Here is a 16877-nt window from a genome sequence, read left to right on the forward strand (position 1 = left end):
TCTGTCTGTTTCTGTACCAATACCATGCAGTTTTTATCACTATTGCTCTGTAATACTGCTTGAGTTCAGGGATAGTGATTCCCCCTGAAGTCCTTTTATTGTTGAGGATAGTTTTAGCTATCCTGGGTTTTTTGTTATTCCAGATGAATTTGCAAATTGTTCTGTCTAACTCTTTGAAGAATTGGATTGGTATTTTGATGGGGATTGCATTGAATCTGTAGATCGCTTTTGGTAAAATGGCCATTTTTCTATATTAATACTGCCAATCCATGAGCATGGGAGATCTTTCCATCTTCTGAGGTCTTCTTCAATTTCTTTCTTCAGTGTCTTGAAGTTCTTATTGTACAAATCTTTTACTTGCTTGGTTAAAGTCACACCGAGGTACTTTATATTATTTGGGTCTATTATGAAGGGTGTCGTTTCCCTAATTTTTTCTCGGCTTGTTTCTCTTTTGTGTAGAGGAAGACTACTGATTTATTTGAGTTAATTTTTTTTTACTTTTTTTTTATTAACTTGAGTATTTCTTATATATATTTCGAGTGTTATTCCCTTTCCCGGTTTCCAGGCAAACATCCCCCTCACCCCTCCCCTTCCTTATAGGTGTTCCACTTCCCACCCTCCCCCCATTGCCGCCCTCCCCCCAGCAATCTAGGTCACTGGGGGTTCAGGCTTAGCAGGACCCATGGCTTCCTCTTCCACTGGTGCTCTTACTAGGATATTCATTGCTACCTATGAGGTCAGAGTCCAAGGTCAGTCCATGTATAGTCTTTAGGTAGTGGCTTAGTCCCTGGAAGCTCTGGTTGCTTGGTATTGTTGTACATATGGGTTCTCTAGTCCCTTCAAGCTCTTCCAGTTCTTTCTCTGATTCTTTCAACAGGGGTCCTATTCTCAGTTCAGTGGTTTGCTGCTGGCATTCACCGCAGTATTTGCTGTATTCTGGATGTGTCTCTCAGGAGCGATCTACATCCGGCTCCTGTCAGCCTGCACTTCTTTGCTTCATCCATGTTGTCTATTTGGGTGGCTGTATATGTATGGGCCACATGTGGGCAGCCTCTGAAGGTGTTCCTTCAGTCTCTGTTTTAATCTTTGCCTCTCTCTTCCCTGCCAAGGGTATACTTGTTCCCCTTTTAAAGAAAGAGTGAAGCATTCACATTTTGATCATCCGTCTTGAGTTTCATTTGTTCTAGGCATCTAGGGTAATTCAAGCATTTGGGCTAATAGCCACTTTCTTCAGAGTCTTGAAGTTCTTATTGTACAAATATTTTACTTGCTTGGTTAAAGTCACACCGAGTTACTTTATATTATTTGGGTCTATTATGAAAGATGTCGTTTCCCTAATTTCTTTCTCGGCTTGTTTCTCTTTTGTGTAGAGGAAGGCTACTGATTTATTTGATTTAATTTTATACCCAGCCACTTTGCTGAAGTTGTTTATCAGCTTTAGTAGTTCTCTGGTGGAACTTTTGGGATCACTTAAATATACTATCATATCATCTCCAAATAGTGATATTTTGACTTGTTCTTTTCCGATCTGTATCCTCTTGACCTCCTTTTGTTATCTGATTGCTCTGGCTAGAACTTCAAGAACTATATTGAATAAGTAGGGAGAGTTTGGGCAGCCTCGTCTAGTCCCTGATTTTAGTGGGATTGCTTCAAGTTTCTCTCCATTTAGTTTAATGTTAGCAACTGGTTTGCTGTATATGGCTTTTACTATGTTTAGGTATGGGCCTTGAATTCCTATTCTTTCCAGGACCTTTATCATGAAGGGATGTTGAATTTTGTCAAATGCTTTCTCAGCATCTAATGAAATGATCATGTGGTTTTGTTCTTTCAGTTTGTTTATATAATGGATCACGTTGATGGTTTTCCGTATATTAAACCATCCCTGCATGCCTGGGATGAAGCCTACTTGATCATGGTGGATGATTGTTTTGATGTGCTCTTGGATTCGGTTTGCCAGAATTTTATTGAGTATTTTTGCGTCGATATTCATAAGGGAAATTGGTCTGAAGTTCTCTTTCTTTGTTGGGTCTTTGTGTGGTTTAGGTATAAGAGTAATTGTGGCTTCATAGAAGGAATTCGGGAGTGCTCCATCTGTTTCAATTCTGTGGAATATTTTGGATAATATTGGTATGAGGTCTTCTATGAAGGTCCGGTAGAATTCTACAGTAAACCCGTCTGGACCTGGGCTCTTTTTGGTTGGGAGACCTTTAATGACTGCTTCTATTTCCTTAGGTGTTATGGGGTTGTTTAACTGGTTTATCTGTTCCTGATTTAACTTCGGTACCTGGTATCTGTCTAGGAAATTGTCCATTTCCTGAAGATTTTCAAGTTTTGTTGAATATAGGCTTTTATAGTAAGATCTGATGATTTTTTTAATTTCCTCTGAATCTGTAGTTATGTCTCCCCTTTTATTTCTGATTTTGTTAAGTTGGACATACTCTCTGTGTCCTCTCGTTAGTCTGGCTAAGGGTTTACCTATCTTGTTGATTTTCTCAAAGAACCAACTTCTGGTTCTGTTGATTCTTTGTATGGTCCTTTTTGTTTCTACTTGGATGATTTCAGCTCTGAGTTTGATTATTTCCTGCCTTCTACTCCTCCTGGGAGTATTTGCTTCTTTTTATTCTAGAGCTTTTATCTGTGCTGTCAAGCTGGTGACATATGCTCTTTCCTGTTTCTTTCTGCAGGCACTCAGTGCTATGAGTTTTCCTCTTAGCTCAGCTTTCATTGTGTCCCATAAGTTTGGGTATGTTGTACCTTCATTTTCATTAAATTCTAAAAAGTCTTTAATTTCTTTCTTTATTTCTTTCTTGACAAGTTTATCATTGAGTAGAGCTTTGTACAGTTTCCACGTATATATGGGCATTTTTCCCTTATTGTTATTGAAGACCAGTTTTAGGCCGTGGAGGTCTGATAGCACGCATGGCATTATTTCTATCTTTCTGTACCTGTTGAGGCCCGTTTTTTGACCAATTATATGGTAAATTTTGGAGAAAGTACCATGAGGAGCTGAGAAGAAGGTATATCCTTTTGCTTTAGGATAGAATGTTCTATATATATCTGTTAAGTCCATTTGGCCCATGACTTCTCTTAGTCTGTCTACATCTCTGTTCAATTTCTGTTTCCATGATCTGTCCATTGATGAGAGTGGGGTGTTGAAATCTCCTACTATTTTTGGGTGAGGTGCTATGTGTATTTTGAGCTTAGTAAGGTTTCTTTTCCGTATGTAGGTGCCCTTGTATTTGGGACATAGATATTTAGGATTGAGAGTTCATCTTGGTGGATTTTTCCTTTGATGAATATGAAGTGTCCTTCCTCATCTTTTTTGGTGACTTTTAGTTGAAAATTGATTTTTATTTGATATTAGAATGGCTTCTTCAGCTTGCTTCTTCCGACCATTTCTTGGAAAGTTGTATTCCAGCCCTTCACTCTGATGTAGTGTCTGTCTTTGTCTCTGAGGTGTGTTTCCTGTAGGAAGCAGAATGCAGGGTCTTCGTTGCATATCCAGTTTGTTAATCTATGTCTTTTTATTGGGGAGTTGAGGCCATTGATGTTGAGAGATATTAAGGAATAGTGATTATTGCTTCCTCTTATATTCATATTTGGATATGAGGTTATGTTTGTGTGCTTTTCTTCTCTTTGTTTTGTTGCCAAGACGACTAGTTTCTTGCTTCTTCTACGGTATAGCTTGCCTCGTTATGTTGGGCTTTACCATGTATTATTCTTTGTAGTGCTGGATTTGTAGAAAGATATTGTGTAAATTTGGTTTTGTCATGGAATATCTTGGTTTCTCCATCTATGTTAATTGAGAGTTTTGCAGGATACAGTAACCTGGGCTGGCATTTGTGTTCTCTGAGGGTCTGTATGACATCTGTCCAGGATCTTCTGGCTTTCATAGTTTCTGGCGAGAAGTCTGGTGTGATTCTGATAGGTCTGCCTTCATATGTTACTTGACCTTTTTCCCTTACTGCTTTTAATATTCTTTCTTTATTTTGTGCGTTTTGTGTTTTGACTATTATGTGGCAGGAGGTGTTTCTTTTCTGGTCCAATCTATTTGGAGTTCTGTAGGCTTCTTGTATGCCTATGGGAATCTCTTATTTTAGGTTAGGGAAATTTTCTTCTATGATTTTGTTGAAGATATTTACTGGTCCTTTGAGCTGGGAGTCTTCACTCTCTTCTATACCTATTATCCTTAGGTTTGATCTTCTCATTGAGTCCTGGATTTCCTGTATGTTTTGCACCAGTAGCTTTTTCCCCTTTACATTATCTTCGACAGTTGAGTCAATGATTTCTATGGAATCTTCTGCTCCTGAGATTCTCTCTTGCATCTCTTGTATTCTGTTGGTGAAGCTTGTATCTACAGCTCCTTGTCTCTTCTTTTGGTTTTCTATATCCAGGGTTGTTCCTATGTGTTCTTTCTTGATTGTTTCTATTTCCATTTTTAATTCCTTCAACTGTTTGATTGTGTTTTCCTGGAATTCTTTCAGGGATTTTTGTGACTTCTCTGTATGGGCTTCTACTTGTTTATTTATGTTTTCCTCGAATTCTTTCAGGGATTTTTGTGATTTCTCTCTGTAGGCTTCTACTTGTTTATTCATGTTTTCCCGTGTTTCTCTAAGGGAGTTCTTCATGATTTCTTCAAGTCCTCCAGCATCATGATCAAATATGATTTTGAAACTACATCTTGCTTTTCCGGTCTGTTTGGATATTCTGTGTTTGCTTTGGTGGGAGAATTGTGCTCCGATGATGCCATGTAGTCTTGGTTTCTGTTGCTTGGGTTCCTGGGCTTGCCTCTCGCCATCAGATTATCTCTAGTGTTACTTTGTTCTGCTATTTCTGACAGTGGCTAGACTGTCCTATAAGCCTGTGTGTCAGGAGTGCTGTAGACCTGTTTTCCTGTTTTCTTTCAGCCAGTTATGGGGACAGAGTGTTCTGCTTTCGGGCGTGTAGTTTTTCCTATCTACAGGTCTTCAGCTGTTCCTGTGGGCCTGTGTCTTGAGTTCACCAGGCAGGTCACTTGCAGCAGAAAAGTTGGTCTTACCTGTGGTTCCGAGGCTCAAGTTTGCTCGTGCGGTTTTGCTTATGAGCTCTCCGTGGCGGCAGTAACCAGGAAGATCTGTGCCGCCCTTTCCGGGAGCTTCTGTGCACCAGGGTTCCAGATGGCGTTTGGTGATTTCCTCTGGCGTCAGAGATGTGTGCAGAGTGCAGTCTCTTCTGATTTCACAGGCGTGTCTGCCTCTCTGAAGGTTTAGCTCTCCCTCCCATGGGATTTGGGTGCAGAGAAGTGTTTATCCGGTCGGTCCCTTCAGGTTCTGGTGGTGTGTCAGATGCAGCAGAACTGCTGCTCCTGGGCCCTCCTCTATGGGAATCCAGAGGCCGTATACAGTTTCCTCTTGGGCCAGGGATGTGAGCAGGGGTGGGCACTGTTGGTGGTCTCTTCCGCTCTGCAGCCTCAGGAGTGCCCACCTGACCAGGTAGTGAGGTCTCTCTCCCACGGGATTAGGGAGCAGAGAGCTCTGAACCCCATTTTTAATAGGGTTATTTGTCTCCCTGCAGTCTAACTTCTTGAGTTCTCCATTCGTGCTTTCTTTATTCCTATTTCCATTTTTACTTTGTTCACCTGTTTGGGTGTGTTTCCCTTTAATTCTTTCACAGATTTTTGTGTTTCTTCTCTAAGCACTTCTACTGGTTTACTCATGTTTTCCTGCATTTCTCTAAAGAGTTCTTTATGTCTTTCTTAAAGTCCTCAATCATCATGATCAAATGTGATTTTTAAATCTAGATCTTGCTTTGCTGGTGTGTTTGTATATTTAGTGTTTGCTTTGTTGGGAGAATTCGGCTCCAATGATGCCATGTAGTTTTGATTTCTGTTGCTTGGGTTCCTGCGCTTGCCTCCTGCCATCAGGTTGACTCTGGTGTTACCTTGTTCTGCTATTTCTGGCAGTGGCTTGACCGTCCTATAGGCCTGTGTGTCAGGAGGGCTGTAGACCTGTTTTCCTCTTTTTCTTTCAGCCTGTTATGGGAACAGAGTGTTCTGCTTTTAGGCATGTAGTTGTTCCTCTCTACTGACTTTCAGCTGTTCCTGTTGGCATGTGTACTGAATCCACCAGGCAGTTCAATTGGAGCTGAAAAGTTTTTCTTACTCTGGTCTCAGGCCTGATGTCACTCCTCAGGGCTGCGTTCCAGTTCTCTATGAGGGCAGCAACCAGAAGGGCCTGTCCCTACTTCTCCGGGGTCCCTGAGCACAGGGGTCCAGATGGCATTAGGCGTTTTCCTCTAGAATCAGAAATGTGGGCAGAGAGTACTCTTCTCTGGCATCCCAGCCGTGTCTGCCCCTCTGAAGGTCTAGCTCTTCCTCCCCTGAGATTTGGGTGCAGGGCCCTGTTTGACCGGGTCCCTTCAGATTTGGGTGCGAACTGGACCACAGGGCTCCTGCAGCTTGACTGCCCCTATGTTCCTGTTCCCAGAGGTCCTATACATTTTCCTCTTGTGCCAGGTATGTCGGAAAAAGTGGGCAGAGGTCTCAGTCTCTCCTGCCCTGCAGACTCAGGAGTGCCCACACGTCTGGGTGATCAGCTTCCTCTAGATATTAATCTTAATAGAATGGAGAATAAATGAGAAAAATGCTTTAAAAATTTCTAAGCACTTCTTAGCTTCACTGAACTTATCTGCTTTTGGTGGCTGTATATATATGGATCATATGTGGGGCAGGCTCTGAATGGCCGTTCCTTGAGTCTCTGCTCTACACTTTGCCTCCATATCCCCTCCTATGGATATTTTTGTTCCCCCTTTTAAGAAGAAGTGAAGTTCCACATTTTGGTCATCCTTTTAGAGCTTCATGTAATCTGTCCATTGTATCTTGGGTAATTCGAGGTTTTGGGCTAATATCTACTTATCAATGAATACATACCATGTGTGTTCTTTTGTGACTGGGTCACCTCACTCAGAGTGATATTTTCTAGTTCCATCAATTTGCCTAAGATCTTCATGTAGTCATTGTTTTTAATAACTGAGTAGTACTCAACTGTGTAGATGTACCACATTATCTGTGTCATTCCTCTATTGAAGGATGTCTGTGTTCTTACCAGCTTCTGGCTATTATAAATAAGGCTGCTATAGATTTAGTAGAGCATGTGTTCCTGTTATATGTTGGAGCATCTTTTGTGTACATGCCCAGGAGTGGTATACCTGGGTCTTCAGTTAGTACTATTTCCAATGGTCTGAGGATGCCCAGAATGGTTTCCAAAGTGGTTGTAGCAGCATGCAATCCTATGACTCCAGGCACATGTGTAGAAGAGGATGGCTATGTCCAGCATCAATAGGAGGAAAAGCACTCGGTCCTCTGAAGGCTTTTTTCTCCAATGTAGGGGAATGACAGGTCCTTTGGGTGAGAGTGGGTATGTGAGAATGGGAGAACCCTTGTAGAAGTAGGGGGAGGTGGTTTGGGGAAGGGGATAACATTTGAAATGTAAATACATGAAATATCTGAGAAAAATAAATTTTAAAAAATGAATAGCTAGAATAAAATAAAACAACCTCACGTGACATCACATGTTGGTGAGGATGTGGAGAAGGAGAAACACTCCTTCATTGCTGATGGGATTTCAAGCTGGTACAACCACTATGTAAATCAATCTTGAGGTTCCTCAGAAAATTAGAAATAGTTGTACCTGAATACCCAGCTATACAACTCCTGGCCGTATACCCAATTGATGCACTATTATACCACAAGGGCACATGTTGCACTATGTTTATAATGGCCTAATTTATGATAGACAGAAACTGGAAACAACCCAGTTGTCCCAGAACAGAAGAATGGATACAGAAAGTGTGGTTCATTTACACAACTGAATACTATTTAGCTATTAAAAATGAGGACATTATGCGTTTTGCACGCAAATGGATAGAATTAGAAAATATCATCCTGAGTGAGGTACCTCAGACCTAAAAGGATGTGCATGGAATATACTCATTGATTAGTGGATATTAGCCGAAAATGTACAGAACATGCAGCATATAATCCACAGAACTCAAGCAGGTTAAGAGGCATAAAGGCCCAAGTGCAGATTCCTCAATCTCACTTGGGAGGGTGAAGAGAGCAATCACAGGGGGCAGAGGATGGAGAGATCTGGGTAGGCGAGGGATAGGGAGGGCAACATTACCAGGTATTAAGGTGAAGAGGGCAGCAGTGAAGACTTAATGACCAACAGAACAAATGGAGACAGGGAACCTCAGAAGGTGGAAGGCTGGCAAACTCTAGAATATACCAGAGACCTGGGAGGTGAGAGACTCTCAGAACACAAAGGGATGGATCTTAGATGAAATGCCCTTCAGTGGGGAGAGAGAACTTGTGGAGCCCACCTCCCACAGCAAGATAAGGCATCAAGTATCTGGATGGGGTTGCCATGCCGCAGCCAAAAACTCTTAACCAAGAATTGTTCCTGTCTAAAAGAACTGCAGGGACAAAAATAGAGAAGAGACTGAGGGCAAGGAGTGTCTGTGACTGGCCCAAATTGGGACACATTTCACGGGGAAGCTCCAAGGCGGGGCACGATTACTGATGCTGTGCTATGCTTATGGACAGAAGCCTAGAGTAGCTGACCTCCAAGTGTCCCAACAACCAGCTGAGTGAGACTGATGCAGATAATTACACCCAACCAATGGTCTGAAGTCAAGGACCCCTGTGGAAGAGGCTGAGAAGAAGCGTGACCTCATAGGAAGACCAGCTGTGGACCTGGACCCCTATGGTCTCTGACAGTGAGTCAAAAATCAGGCAGCATACACTAGATGGCATGAGGCCCCTGACACATACACCTCAGAGGACTGCCTGGTATGACTTCAATGAGAGAAGATGCACCTAACCCTTGAGAAACTCGAGGCCCTAACCCTAGGGAGTGGAGAGGACTCACAGGGTGGGGGTGTTGTAGGGGTGTGGGGATATCCTCTTGGAGACAGGGGAGGAGGAATGGGATGAGGAACTCTTTGAGGGTGGACTAAGAGGGAGATAATGGCTGGACTGTATAAAAGATTAATAATAATTATTATTATTACTTTCAAAAAAGGCAAGTGATTTTTTAATGTAACGTCTTTTTACATGGCACAGAAAGGAATGTGAAATAACAGCCTTCTTTCAACAACAAAAAGACTATGTCATGGTTTCTTAATTACATACGCTGTTTATGGATCCTACTTTGCACCTGTTTCATCATTAGACTTTAGGAAACAGGATGTAACACCATTGTCTAGATTCTTCTCCCTTTCACTGGTCCAATCCCTCAAAGAAGACTGCGTCTGCCTTTTATGTTTTGACAGCTAACTACATTCTAAGGAATCATTGCGATATTTATAGAAACATGTAGTATATAAATGCATATTTGTAGGGTTTGGCATTATGCACTAACATTACAGTGAATTTATTCTATTCCTCAAAACAGATTGACTCATTTCTACACTATTTAAATTTACCCAGATTTATTTGATTGATGAAGCCATTAAGCAAAAACATAAACCCCTTACACGGATTTTTGGAAAAGAGATGTATTTTGTCTGTTTTAAGTAATGTGGAAAATGTAGCTAGAACCAATGAGTTTGTTGTGTGAAATACTTTAGTGTGCTGGGATAATTCACCCTCCTATCCTGAATTACAGGTGAAACTAAATACTAAGCAAATTATAATGTTCCCTTCTGTGTTCTTGGAAATGCCTCTAGAAATATGACATTTTCAAAACTAAAATAGTTTTAGTTATAAAGTTACCATTTGGTCCACATTTATGTGCTGCATTTATTTATGTATTACGTTAATGTGCCTTTTGAGTGAGACTATTTTCACGAGGTCATCATTGCTTCTTGAATCACTTTATTTAATCATCCAAAAGTGAAGAACAAGTCATAGATCATGAGCAGAGGAAGAGAAGTCAAGTCAGGCCTTTGGTATGCAGTAGCCTGACTGCACAGTAGAGGAAAAAGGTATTTTGAAGGAAAAGATGAATTATATACGATACTGATTCCATGATCAGGAGGATATGATGCATAATTCTCATGCTGTTGTTATCTGTGCAAACATGAAAAAAATGGTTGAGCTGAAAGTAAAGGTTTCATCACCAGGATTGCAGGAGAACAAAGTTAAATATAAAAATGTAGATTATAGAGAAAGAATTATACACAAGAAGTTCCTTTCAGAGAAATCACCTGTGCCCCATACATTTGGATATAGAGAGAGTTTCTACAGGAAATAATGACACTGAGTGGCCCTATATGTAAATTTAAATCGAGGGTGAACAAAGTATGTATTGAAAAATCAACAGGCTTATATCAAGTCTGTGGAAAATATGTACCACAAACCTTATATAAATTGAAAGTTTTCAAGTTAAAAACATTCTGATGGAATATTTTTCAAAACAAAAACGTTAAAAATTCTGAATCATACAAAATCTTTAACATTGTTTTATAAATTAAATTATTCTCTACATCATGCTGGCCACTATAGGATATTCAAATATCAAGCACTAGTAACAATCTGTCATGATTTTACTCCATTTAAGAAAAGAAATTTTTACTCACATGCTTATGTCAAATTTTTACACAAAAAGCCTTCTTCATTAAAACATAGATATAGTATTTATGACTTTCATTTCTACTCACCTACAAAAATCATTATTACAGGTCAGGGCAGGTATCTGTAAAAGAAAGTGGGTGGGGTAAAAGACTTTTAATTATTAGAAAAAGAAGACAGCTCCCAAATAATATAATTCTATCTAAATCAGGGAAGATAGACACACACGCCCACACCCACACCCACACCCACACCCACACCCACACACACACACACACACACACACACACACACACACACACACACACACACAAACATATATAAGTTATAGAAAAAACAACATGCGTTGACTTTACCTGTCTCCAGGACATCTCGAATATTTTCAGGAGGAATGCCCTTTGATACAACATATTGTACGAGTGTTTCCCTTTGTTCAGGTGTTAAAGGTTGATTGCCTGCAATCCAGGAATAATAATGTCAGAGATCTGTTCATGACAGTTCTGCATTATGTACATTGCTTCCTTTGTGTCCCACCATGATATTTAATGAAAAGTCCCAACTTCTCCAAATTCATCCACCCTGGATGGGTCAATATGGATAATAAATATTAACCCAAGGGTCATGGACACACTTAATAAGGTGAAAATTTTGGTATAAAAGCAATTTCCAATATTTCATGATGAACAAAATCATAGGAACTATTTGTCTATGGAAATTACACATCTTAATCCCATCTACTCTTAAAAATAAAAATGCCAAGAAATCCTGTCAATGGAAACTTCACATTTCTCTTGGGCTATACACTATGTTTTAATATTCTACACATTTAGTGAATTGACACTGAAAATATCTGAAATTTGGGAAAATCACACATGCTCCATTTTCCCAGGAGGAAGCATGAACATGAACTCTTTCAATCAATTCCTTCATTGCCCACAGCCTTCCGTTTCATGCTACTCAAATTACAATATAATGTACAGTTTGGTCCACACAGACTCTGGTTATCAGTTATTGGAAAGGACTTTGGAAATCTTATAACAGCGTATTTAGGGGGTGAATCTGACTTAGACCTTATTTGCAGAGCAGCACTTTTGTTACTATTTCAGGGATCCCCTGCCATTCTTACCAACAACAAACACCAATTTTGTCTTCTGGTTGTCTCTGTCAACATTCTCACTATAAAAGACTATATACTCTTGTGTCTGCTTCACAGCTGAATAATGATTATCCCCTTGAACTGTAATGATAATTAAAATATTTCAAAAGTTAGTGACACTTAATTCTCTACTTTGTTTGATGTCACCTATTTGTGAAACATTTATGTTGACCGTGACAGCAGCAATCATCACTGATTTACTAATACATAACCCATGCATTCATGGCTATTCCTGTAGGTATTCATTTTGTATACTACACAATAATGTGAAGAATATCTATTTCTATGCTGCAAAACTGATTAAAAATCCTGTGTAGAGACACTTTCCATGTCTCTGAATATCTTGTGTCAAGACTAGCGGGACAATTGGTTAGGTGTTCCTGACATTTTCAACCAGATATCAAAGGCTCCATGTAAATTTTATGAGAAGTTAAAACTCTAATTTTAAAACATAGGAACACTTGATGGGAAATGTATACATGTGCAAAAGAGATAGTTGCTAATTAGTAACATGCACAAAACAGTTTCCCTTTTTCTATTATTGATGAAAAGGATGTAAGTATGAAACTTTTAGAGATTACCAGACATTCACAGTGTGTATGTGTCTATGACAGAGAGAGACAGAGACAGCGACAGAGAGAGATTTGTGTGAAACATTTCCACTTACTCAATGATAAGAGTTAGTCACAAGAAAGTAAAAGAATTCCAGGATCTGGTCCCTTTCAATTCCAAGACTGTTTTTGAATAATCATCTAAAACTAGTGAAAGCATTTTCTTGACAATAGGATATGCCATCTGGTGTTTGATTGTGTGTTTGTTTTGCCTGTTTTAATATCAAGCCAAAAGTCAAATTGTGTATAATTTAGTTGAATAATGTTACTATTGTTTTAGCAATTCTTAGAAATTTGAAGGAGTCAGTCTGAAATAGCTTAAGAGATATTATCCATAACTGCTTTTTTAAAATTTAAGTTGATTATTCAATATTCTGATTATTAAAATCTACAAAATGTGATAAAATATTTAAAATAAGAGTGTAAACTAAAATTTCCCTCAGTCAAGGATGAGAGACCATGTTTTTAATGCAAGAACAGGGGAGCCAGAGATAAGAACTTGGCAAAGATGTTTGATAACATTGAGGCCTCCTAGGGAGTAGCAGATTTGGCAAATAAAAATTATGCAACATATGAAAGGAAAAACACAGGAAAGTTATCTGCAAAGAATGTTTCTGTGGGAAAATTACTCGAAAATATATTGTCAGAATTATGCACATCTTTACATAATAGTGGCCATCTCCAAGTAAATCTAAGGGGGCCTAGAATTTATTTGAACTTGGTAACATATCTTAGGTGGTTGGGGCAAATCATAAATTTCTAAACAAACAAATTTGCTCTTGACCTAAGTACGTTTGGGCAGCTGAACTGTACTTACACTGGCTTCTGTAGGTCTCACCATCTTCTTGCAAATACCCAGTGATTGTGGTCAATGAGCACTGTCCATTTTCACTATAAAATCAATGAGAGAAGTTATGATTTCTTCTTTGCCAACATCAAATTTGTATTAAAGATGCTCAAGTGTTATAATGCATTGGAGAAAGTACTATAAGTAATGAAGTTATCACTATACAGTGGTAGGAAATAATTACTGATGCTCACTTCAATTTTTCCTAATTCTTATTTAGAAAATGGCATACTGTTTGCAGACACAGAGTTATCTTCCTGTATTGGTGCCAATTTTGCCCCATGGTATGAAGATTCTGGTGATATCCTTATACAAATATCAAGAGTCATTAAATAAGATTTTCTGTATGAAAATTCTCTTGTTCTGGTTCAGCCATAATATATACATGGGTTTATATGTATGCGTTTGAAGTGATGTTATACATAACCTAAAAGTTAAAGTTGTGACTACAAGATAGAAATGGTTGTAAGCATTTTCAGTTCTTACTGAGTTATGCACACCTGCATTGAACATAGTTATCGAAATGTCAGAGAGAACATTTGAATGTAGACAATCAGAAAAAGATTCTAAGACTATATTTATCTGATCCTTTTGTGGAAGGTGTTTATGAAATCACTGATCGAATAATATAAGTTCTATGGCTCTGACCTATGTGATCACATGCTTCACATAACTGCAAATGATTTCTTTAGAGGTTTCTCTCTCTAATACAGATGATAAAATTCAGTGGCAGCCTCCAACGCAAATGATTCCTAGGGATGTACTCATGAAAGCAGAGACACTGATTACCTCTCTGTGGTGTCCAGATAATGACCGCATTATAGAATATTATCATCAAATTGGTAAAAATGAGGTCTTTGCTTTCATGATCAGAACCAAAACATTCCCCCTTGTAAATTACACAGCATTAAGGGCAGTAAGTGAAATCAGTTTGCTCAGTTTACATTCTGGATAATTTGCTTACTTGACATAAAATGTGACTTTCATTTCCTTGCATTCCTCATCACAAGAAAGTTCACGACAATAGATCCTCAGTTCTCCACCTAACTCTATCTTCTCAGTCCTGCTAGAAGCAATTGCAACAGTTTTATATTTTCCCCCGATCTGTAGAAGCAATAAAAATGACAAGAAAACCATACAGACTTTTAGAGTTTGAGTTGGCATTCACATGTCTTCTCTCAAAAGAATATAACCCTTTATAATAGGAATAAATGTTGACATCTCTTCTCTCAATTCTTAATATATTTGAAATAGTCATCAATAATTTTTCATTTGTTAGTTCAAGATAATGTTTCCAGGAATGAAGCCGAATGCAGAGCAACACAAGGACATGATTAAAATAGAATTATGAAACTGAGACTGCTAATGTTTTGTCCTCATATACTTTACAAATCCAGTCCCTTTTTTTTTACTTCTTTCATCCTAGAGAACATCTGATTGGAAAAGTGTACCTGAGTGAAAGTCAAAAAGGTTATTTCATGGCCTTGCATGGATTAACCAAATGACACATCACATCCACAGAATAGTGCTATTGAGGAAGCTCACACATAAACACAGACCTCATGGATTTACCTGAGCCTGAGCCAGTCCAAATGTCAAAGCCAGCAACAGAAATTTTACCATGATGGCACCAGACTTTGCTCTTCTACAGAAGCTCAAAGTAGATAAGTAGTTGTGAGGATGTGGACTGACAAAGGTTTTTATACAGTGAGTGAGAGGGAGGGACATGGAATCAACCAATGATTTCCCATCACAACAACCTAGTTCTGTCCAGCATTTCCTGCTGGGCCCAGATGGATGATGTGTGATTTCATGTCCTTAAACTAATAAGATTATCCTTCAGGTCAGAATATGTTGTGGTGATTAATTGAGCCTTCCTGTTAGAATGAAAGAACTATCTTTAGGATAGCATTTATAAGTAATGGTTTTGGCTCCAGAACAATAGTGGTGGGTAAATATCACAGTGCTTATCAATATATCTTATATGATTCATTTAAATAATGTGACATGCATTTTAAGACACATTCTGAATCTTAGCCTAATACTATTCAGTTAAAGGAAATTAAAAAGGTGGCCTGGGCAATGTGATCGAGAATAACCACTTACTTGCAAGACAAGATGTTAAAGAGTAAGGAGAGTTTTCTAGAAGGATAGAGTCATAAGTCTTCTCCTACTTTTAAGCCTTTCCATATATTGACTTCTCCATTCTTCCAGTAAACTATCCACTATAACATGTACCGAGCTACAAGAGAGATCATTGAAAAAATAACTGGATAAATACAGAAGAAAATTAGGTCAGATGTTCACTGTTTATAAATACAAATATTATTGATATGGAGAAACCAAAGCAAGTATAAAAGTCTGTAAAAAGTAAGAACATTCTGAAAGACTATGCATATGTGTAAATGGACTATATTAAAGCTAAAATTTATGCTATATATTTCTTAAGGAATTGTCCCTCTTCTCAGTAATATTTTGACTTCTTTACGAATCAAATCCAAGATCTCTATTGTCATTAGAAACAGGAAACATCTGCCATATATAGGAACAACAAAAAATACTATCAAAATTGTAGAGTATTGTTTATCTTCTGGGACTATACTCTCTAACACATGGAATAAGATATACTTAGCACTGTGCTATTTTGTTTGAATGTTTTGTTGGTACATAGCTACATCATTGTAAAACATGAAAGGTGTGTTCTTTGTGACACTTTCTTTAAATTACATTCCATTTTATCTCCATTTATTTTGTTCTTGAATTAATATAACATAATTTTCAACATCCCTTTCCTCCCTCATAATGCTCCCATACGTACCCACATGATCCCGTTAAATTCTGTGACTGCTTTCTTCACATATTCTTGATACAATCACACACACACACACACACACACACACACACACACACACACAAGTATGTAGTGCTCCAATAAATAGTTTAGCTTGTACATATGTTTGCAGGGCTGACCATGTGATGTTGAATAACCATTTGTTCCCCTCTTCCTACTCTCAACTTCCTTCATTAACTGTAGTTCTTAATATAGATTTGTTGCTTCATGGTCTTCTAATCTACAAGTTATCAGTTTTATAGTTCTCCCAATTGAACTCATATTTTGTCAGAGTATTACTTTTGGCTGTGGCTTCTTTCTTCTACTCTTCCTTCTAACTCTCTCTTCCTTGATCCATTACAATCCTTCCATTCCTTCTTCTGCAATGAAGCCAGCATCTTATGCATTGAATCTGTAGAATAAATATGACTGGGCTCAATATCTCTGTATATTGGTTGGTTCTGTTTTATTGTACTGGTGTCCAACTGCTGTGACAAATGGAAGATTTTATTGTAAAGAGTGAGTCTTAAGCCCTTTTTCTTTTATTGAAAGTATTTTTTTCTCATGCAATGTGTACAGTTTAAGGATTTCCATCTATCTGTTACTCCCAGCTCCTCCTCACCTTCCCTCTCATTTAGATGTATTGGATTTCTATCTCTCATTAAAAAGCAAAAACTCTTCTAAGGAATAATAATAAAATAAAACATAATATAGTAAGACAACACACTAACATGTTTAAATTGGGCAAAACAAACAGAAAAAAAGGGCCCAAGGGAAGACACAAGAAACAGATACATATACATTCACACTCTCTGTAATCCCATAAAATCACTAACTTAGAAGTCATAATATATATGAAAATGACATACAGTATTTAAAAGTGG

At 38.4% G+C, this 16877-nt stretch overlaps 2 protein-coding genes across 3 annotated transcripts in view; both read right to left on the bottom strand.

The window, feature by feature from the left end:
* The window catches only part of Anhx (anomalous homeobox), a 59792-nt gene that overhangs the window by 24099 nt on the left and 18816 nt on the right, over positions 1 to 16877 (bottom strand).
* On the bottom strand, positions 9839 to 15405 carry LOC147998219 (odorant-binding protein 1a-like). Of its 2 annotated transcripts, none has more exons than XM_087600973.1 (7): positions 15270 to 15405; positions 14128 to 14267; positions 13134 to 13207; positions 11676 to 11786; positions 10906 to 11004; positions 10639 to 10673; positions 9839 to 10048 (listed from the first exon to the last, which is right to left on the bottom strand). In XM_087600973.1, the coding sequence occupies exons 2-6, from the start codon at positions 14148 to 14150 to the stop codon at positions 10654 to 10656; spliced, it is 327 nt and encodes a 108-aa protein (XP_087457099.1). In that variant the 5' UTR covers positions 14151 to 14267; positions 15270 to 15405; the 3' UTR covers positions 9839 to 10048; positions 10639 to 10653. The 2 variants fall into 2 exon arrangements, with proteins under 2 accessions (XP_087457099.1, XP_087457100.1); XM_087600974.1 differs by lacking the exon at positions 15270 to 15405 and adding an exon at positions 14736 to 14971 and having other exon boundaries at positions 9840 to 10048.

Source organism: Rattus norvegicus, chromosome X, assembly GCF_021556685.1.
Source record: "Rattus norvegicus strain SHRSP/BbbUtx chromosome X, alternate assembly SHRSP_T2T, whole genome shotgun sequence".
NCBI lineage: Eukaryota > Metazoa > Chordata > Mammalia > Rodentia > Muridae > Rattus > Rattus norvegicus.